Genomic DNA, 7668 nt, shown 5'->3' with positions numbered 1-7668 from the left:
TGCTGATCAATTTTAAGGGATACAACAAGCTAAAAGCATACAGAAGTCACGGCATCTTTGACTACAGAGGCGCGAGCTTTATATATTAGTCATTCCTATAGCTGCACAGGTAACTAGTATAGAGTTAAGGCACCAAACATTTTACCTGTGATACAACACTATTTGCTTTAAATACTGTTTTGCTCTGAGATCTTATCAGTGATCTTGGACTTCAGTAATTGCTAGTAATAAGCTTTTTCATATCTGATCATTCATGCAGTATAAGGAAGAGGTTTACTCATTCTGCCCAGAGGCTGAACCAGCAGAGACAGCAAAGCCAATGTGATTCATTGAATGAAGACAGTGGACAATTACCAGCAACTTGTTCACGTTTTGCCTTCGATAGTCTAAGCTGGTAAGTCTAATTTAACTCTTTAATGCATATATTCTTAGTTATTAGTTTCAAGTATAAAATTGTTCCGTAAACATATTTAAAAACACATGTAGTGTTGAGTGGCTTCTTAGCTATTGTGTTTTCCTAAAATCTGAAGTTAATGCTTCTACAGCTATGCTGTGTCCTGTTAGTGCACCTGTCTATACAGTGCAGCATTTATGTACCACATACAACTGACAGTGATCTATAATTTATATTTTTTTCTCTCTCTCTGCAATATATTTGTAAAAGGATGTGAATATTAGGTCAGTATTTGCCAGTCAAAAAAAAAAAAAAGCTTTTATAAGGGTAACTAATTTATATTCATTTGTATTTGAATTTGACTTTTAAAGCACCCAGCTGTTGGGGAACAAAACGTTTACTTCAGCACTTAGAAGTGCAAGTAGAAATCCGATCACAAAGATTAAGCTACAGCATGTGCAGCATGAAATGTGTGTTGGAAGACTTCGATTGCTGGTTTGGTACATGTTATAGCAGGGTGATAGTCACGCAAACGAGACTGCTTTGGTGGTTATTTCCAGGGTAGTGCAGTAACTGTTTCCCCAGAGATTCAGGTTATTTGTTATTGGAACTACTGTCATAAGACTTTTGTTTTGTGATTTTTAATTCTTGGAAATGCAAACTACTGTTAATTATGACTAGTTATAAGGGGAGCTGCTGTTGTTATTCTATCTAGTTCTGCCTTTTACTGAGAAACGTTGTAACGTACTGCTTGTTGTAGTTCTTGACTTACTGTGAGAATGCTAGTTAGCCAGATCACACAGGGCTACTTCGAACCGTATTGAGATGTCCTTATCATTTCATTCTGACCTATGCCAGGTATGTGCAGAGGCTTCCATAGGTGAAAATCTCAAATGGGTCAGTTCTGGACATCTCCTCTTTCTAAACTGTTAGTCTTCGATATACTGTAACAATTTTAGTTGTGACAATGATATATCCTCAGCTTAAGTGCATTTCAGTTGGGGGGTTTGTTATTTCAATCAAGACAATGTACATTTCAGGGTTTCACCTGATCGGTGAGGTGAGGACATGGTTGTAAAAAACCCAAAACAAATTACTTTAAAAAGGAGCCTAAAACTGCTCTTACAAAATAGTTCATGTCTGTAAAAATAAAATGCCAACATCCAATAAAAACCAGTAAGTTTTCAATCGCAGAATCATGTGAATTGAGCTGTCTTTGTTTTCCTCATTTCTTATTATACATTTTACCCATGATTTTGCTCAATCTTATTTCCATTGCTCTCCCGGGAGTCATTTCTATAGCCTAATAAGATCACACTTCCAGAAAATTTTCCAGAATATGCAACTTACCTTTACCTTTTTTCATTTCATACCTTGTATGTGGCTAGAAAAGATGTTAAGTACGATAATCTTCAGTAGCATTTTGCATCTTACTGTTTCAGTACGCTGGTAAAAAATGCAGTTCATTTGCATTATATTATTCCAGCTATTGCTTTATTGTTCTGTGTTTATTCCATGCACTATTTCAGGATATTGATGGTTAGTATACAGGAAACATTTATATGTTTCAAGTCATTTGTGATGCACTGATTCTGTGTGGATAGCAAAGATGCCATCTGTTTTATTGTTGAATAGCTGCAATTTTTACAGTGTTTACTTAGCTTCTCTATAGACTCACCTGCTCTTGACTTAAGAGAAACTTTCATGAGATTATAAAAGATTCTGTCCTCTTCTTACATTAATGTTACTTTTGGGGATTTGCTCTGGCTATAGACTGAAAAAGCTTCCATGCGTAATATGGACACCCTATTGTTACTGTCCTTGGAAGTAATTGTTTAGACAGTTAGTAACACACTATTGTTTTCTTCTGAATGTTTCCTGCTTCTGAATGAATCCTGTTTCATTGACCAAATCAAGGTGGGAAGGACTCCAGCAACCCCTAGGAATTGTAATAGCTGGAGTCAAACTATGTTTAGATACAGTCAATATGAACAGTAACCCATGCCATGGGGAACAGGCCTGAGCAGTCTTGGTATTAAACTGCTGATAGGCTTTTCTGGATTGGAGACATAGGCTAGCAGCCCAATGATACCTAAATTTGCTTTGGTCCTGAGACTACATCAGCATCCTAGAGTGCTGTAACATATTTAGAGAACCTAGTTTCTTTTACAGTGTACATATTGAAATAGAGAGAACTGACCTGCAAACTGTCTGAGTTTTGAATGTGTTTTGGGAGATGTGTGACTAGAACACCTCTACCAAACCCTCAGATTTCCTGGAAAACTGTTCAAAAACTGAGAGGTGCTTCCCCTTTACTTGCTCAGGTTAATATCTCCTCATAAAGGAAAATGTTGCTGTCAAGCTGTTCTCTGTAAGAAGTTGGGATTCTGAAAATAGCTTCTCTACTTCTCAAGAAAAGCTTGAATTTTATGACTTTCAAGACATTCTGTGAAAGACATCTGGGCAACTAAGTTTAAGGAGATGGGTACAAATACACTTCCTGCATTAGTGAAGTCTGGAGAAGAGATTGGATTTAGGAGTCAGGCTGGCAAAATTCCTTTTTCAGTAATCATTTTAATCCTCAAGAGTACTGTCACAATACTAATTCTATGAACTAGAAGCACTACAGCTTCTATAAGCATGACTTTAAATATAAAAAAAGGCCTCTTCACCTTAACACTAAAAATCTCCAGCCAAGATCAGCTCTCCTTCAATGGCTGTCCTCTCCACAGATAACTTAGGGACTTGAAGTCAACAAGCAGGTAGTTTGGTCTAGCGAGATAGAGGGAGGACTTTTTATCAGCCTAGGGAGGACTGATAAATGCATAAGCCATGTTAATAACAGGTATTCTTGTTTGGTTTTAATAATACCACAATAGGTATGAGAAGTCCTACTAAGTAGATATGCCTAATTTATTTAATGTAAACTCACTAAATGTTTGCACAGCTTCTCAGTAAGTTTCCATATTGGTATGCAGGCCTAATGAAGCTTGGAATCTCTCCATAATGTAATATTGTGCCACTTAGAGGTTCTGAGTCTGTTGCTTTTCATATGAAAAAATACAATCCCAAAGCAAACACAGTGGAATATGCTGAGCTACCTTTGAATTAAGTATTGGATAGGTCTATTCCTCTTTTTTGTCCTCGTCTTGATGGTGTTTAGGTTTGTGTAATAAATGCAAATTGTTCTCTCTCTCATGAGTTTACTACTAACTGTGTGGTATTTGGTGTTCAATGACTGTACTCTTGGAATCAAATGATTTGGGGAAATTGAAACTTCCTTTACAAACATGCCTATGACATTTATTGGCCTATATTTATCCACAATTTGGGACTGATTCTTGACCCATACTGTATTGATGAAAGGAAGAAATTCTTGAAAATGGAGGTAAGAGGAGAAGTTTATGTGGGATAATCTGTAGCTCTATATACTAATAAAAACTGTGGAAGTGTTACTCTAAGTAAGTGAGAATTAAATTATTATTATTATATTATATTTGGTAAATTGCTGAGTTTCTTTAAAATACTAATAAAATGGAACAGTGGAAGATGGGTAATCATCTTTGGGGGTAATCGGCTATTTCTTAAGCTTATTTTTAGTAAATATCTGAAAATAAACTGAACTATTGAAGCTATGCTAAACAGAGACAGATGTGAATGAAATCTTTTGACCATCTTAAAAGGAATTTTATTTCATGTTTATACTCCCAAATGGTTCCACAGATGCATCTGTAAAACAAAAGGCTGTCTTCTAAGTTTGTCCAATATTAAAACTCAACACTTACCAGCAACTTCCATACCGTAAAGCCTAATCTACACTGATTCCAGCACATGGTTCCAAATAATTCTGGCATGTCTGGAACCTTTGTGAGTTGGCATTGGTGATCATAATTCTAGTGTTATGTTCTAGTTTGACATTAACAAGCAACTTTTCGTGACAGAGACTGATTAAACATATTTTGCTATGTTTCTTGGTTTCCACTGAGCCTTCCTATCTAGTCTATGAAAGCTTGCTGTTCGGGGCAGAGAATAAAATGCTTCATTTGAAGAGACAGTGATTTCAGTTAGTCCTTGTAGGCACTGCTGAAATGCATGTATAATTGAAAAGCAGGATGAATTGCTTGTGTGAGCCTCACTGCCTTTTTTCCATAAGCTTGGAGAAAAGCAGTCCAAAATCATTGTAGTATTGTCGCTCCCTGAATCCCAGGAAGCTTGTTTCTTATCATATTCACTCTTGCACATTAGTTTCAGGGATGCATCTTAAATAATTCCCTTCTTCTGATTGCACACACTGCTGTTCTAATTTAACAAAGTCTTCTCATCACATATGACAATTATGTTGACTCTGTCTCTCTTCATTCAGAGACTTGGTCTCTCTTCAGTACCCCATGAGCTTGGAGAATATGTGAGATTACTTGTAATGAGATACTCTTGTGCTCAGGATGTCTGCTTCACCACAATTTACAAATGAGAAAGGAATATGTAGATGGCTTATGAGATCTGGGTGGTGTCTTTAATCTTAGGGACCAATTCATGCCAACAAGCAGCCTCAACAGCAGGGCGAGTGTTCAGTAAAGAATGTTTTTCTGATTGTAAATAGTTATTAGAGTCTGGTCCTGCAGTCTGATTTGCTTAGATGCAGGCTGAGACCAGGAGAACAGAAAGTTACAGGATTTGTATCATACTACAAAGAATCTAAAGCTTATTTCCAGGAAAAGATAGTCCAAAAGGGTAGCCAGATTTACTATTACAACTGTGAGGTCTTCTAGAGAGACATTCTGTCTTATAAATGTGTACACGCTCTTGGCAGGGTAAAAGGAAACGTGAAGAAATTGTGCATTTTCATCACCTCTTCACTTACAGAGATCCCTGGGGATAGTTTCCTATGCTTGCAGTTGGGTCAAATCTGATTCTTAGTTTCCCTTCAGAAAGGCAAAACTATTCCCACATAAAGTATTTCCAGAGAGTTAAATATTAATTCAATTTTCCTAATATGGAAAAATGACTGTAATCATAGAGCATAGAAAATATTGTTTAATTATGACATAATATGGAAATCTTATTAGGCTAGGCAACCTTAGAGAGAGGAGGCAGTCCCTCTTGGAAGAGTTTGTAGTCTAAATGGACACGGCAAACACAGAGCAGGATAAAATTATACAATATATAGAGAAAACCAGTGCCTGTCCACCAGCTGAGGGAAGAAACTACTCAGTATGAAACTGTAAACAGCCACAGTTCAAATCACAGATTATTTTAACTGTAAAACATAGAGTGTAAGGTCTTTGTTTGTAATTATCTGGACACTAGTTGGCCATAGGTAGTTTAAACTAAAAATGCACATATGCCTCATTATGCCTACAACAGAGACTAAATAGGTTTTCTGTGTTTAAACTGTTATTTGCTAAAATATAATGCCTTAGGAGTCTTGGTCACAGAGCAGGTTCCTTCCCTGCCAAATGCTCTTCAACACTCTAACAAAAAAACATTCTCTGTAGCAATGGACTTTCATTTGGATGATAACATGTCAGCATTTGATGCAAATTAAATTTAAGTTCATGCATTATTTCTGTAGTAGCTTGTGATGGGTTCAGAGATGAAAAAGTGTTTTGAATCCAGCCATACTTCCTGAGTGAGAAATACTGCTTTGAGTCTCTAGAGAAAAAGAATCCACCCACCCAACTGAAAATGTCACATGCTTTTGGAGCACACAATTTGCTAGCAGATAATAATGTGGGAAATAAAGCACATTGTCTTGCCACATCTGTGCTTGTGTCACTTAAGTCACTTGACCAGTTAAAAAATTCAGTCCTGCATAGTGTTCTGTAATCAGTTAGATTTTATTTCCTCTCAATTGCTTCAGTTTTGTTTTAAGAAACCAATGTACTGACAAAATGCAGATTATGTACATGTTATCCAAATTGTATAGTAACATTTACATTTGGGTGTCATTTTTTCTGACATCGGTATTACCAGAACTCGCTTTGTCAAAAGGCCATTTCCCTCATTAAGTGAACCCCCTTCTCCTTATACAAATTACCAAATAGTTCTGAAGTGGTTTGTTTTATTTTTCCAACCTTAATTCTCCCTCCCCATAGATATCCATGGGACTAATTCCATAAAGAGCAATTTGCCATTGAAAATGCCCAAAAATGTGCGTCTGAGTGTTCAAAAACTGTGTGTGTGAAACTGATTTTTGCCATAGAAGTCTTGCAATGATACAGTTCTGACCAATGATGTTAGCGCAGCAAAACCTTGTTAAACAGCTACTGTTTTTCTTCTAGAAACTACAAGCTGAAAATGACACAGCAAATGTATAACTTAAGTCTCCTCCAGACTAAAAAGAACAGCGTGCCATCCTCTCCAAATGCTGCAAAGCGGTTATATCGGAACCTGTCAGAGAAGCTTAAGGGGAGTCACACATCCTTTGACGAAGCATATTTCAGAGCTCGATCTGACCGGCTCAGTCTCCGTAAGACCTCAATGGTAATTACTTGATATTTATCAAATTGCCAATTTACTGTCCTATCAATCTCCTTAATAGGTTTCCATTTAATCTGTACAATTTTCATCATCTCATTTTCTCTGTTCCCTGACCAGTGCTGTATGTTCCTCCCAGACTTACCATTTATGATCCTGTGTCAAAATAAAGTCTGACCTTCTTGAAGGCTAAAGAAAAGCTACCTTACTCAAGTGATGATGCTTTATTTTAGGAGTAAGGTCTTAACTTGACATTAATGTGACAAAATGTGGATTAAATATATACACACAAGTGTTTCTCTTACAAGAAATGAAGAAAAAGTATTTTGAGAAAACTGAAGATTACTTTACTAGAAGTTCCCATTTTTCCAAACAACAGAGCAAGTGAACTTACATGCTGTGACAGATAAATGCAAGGTTGTTCACAGACTGTGGTGATGGTCACTAGATAAGACCATGGAAAAAGGAGATCACACATGAAACAGTCTGGCCTGGGTACCCTACCCTAGTCACAGAACACAGCCAGGTACTCTGGTGCCAGTACAGGAAAGCATATAAGCACCTGCTGGACTTAACACTCACAAGTGCTCCTATTTATACCAGTGCTGATGAAGTTACACAACCTCCAGCACATACATTTTGAAGAATGGACTGAAATAATAGCACAGTGTAAGTTCAGTGCACAACAGAATCTTTTATATTTGCTGGAGGAAGATGAACTTGCTGTTGATATTGCCAAAACAAAATAAATTTTCCTTTTCCATAAGTAGGAAGAACAGACACATCCTTCAACTTCT

The 7668-nt window shown here is 36.8% G+C and overlaps 1 protein-coding gene across 1 annotated transcript in view; it reads left to right on the top strand.

The window, feature by feature from the left end:
* Positions 1-259: 259 nt before the first annotated feature.
* Positions 260-7668, top strand: part of ANKFN1 (ankyrin-repeat and fibronectin type III domain containing 1) — a gene marked incomplete at its 5' end in the record, with an annotated part of 59482 nt that continues 52073 nt past the window's right edge. Inside the window, 2 exon segments of the mRNA XM_009581798.1 lie at positions 260-394; positions 6676-6877. Of these exon segments, the coding sequence (XP_009580093.1) occupies positions 260-394; positions 6676-6877 (337 nt within the window).

This window comes from Fulmarus glacialis, unplaced genomic scaffold (genome assembly GCF_000690835.1).
Source record: "Fulmarus glacialis isolate BGI_N327 unplaced genomic scaffold, ASM69083v1 scaffold43067, whole genome shotgun sequence".
Classification (NCBI taxonomy): Eukaryota; Metazoa; Chordata; class Aves; order Procellariiformes; family Procellariidae; genus Fulmarus; species Fulmarus glacialis.
This window is presented reverse-complemented; position numbering and strand designations above follow the sequence as displayed.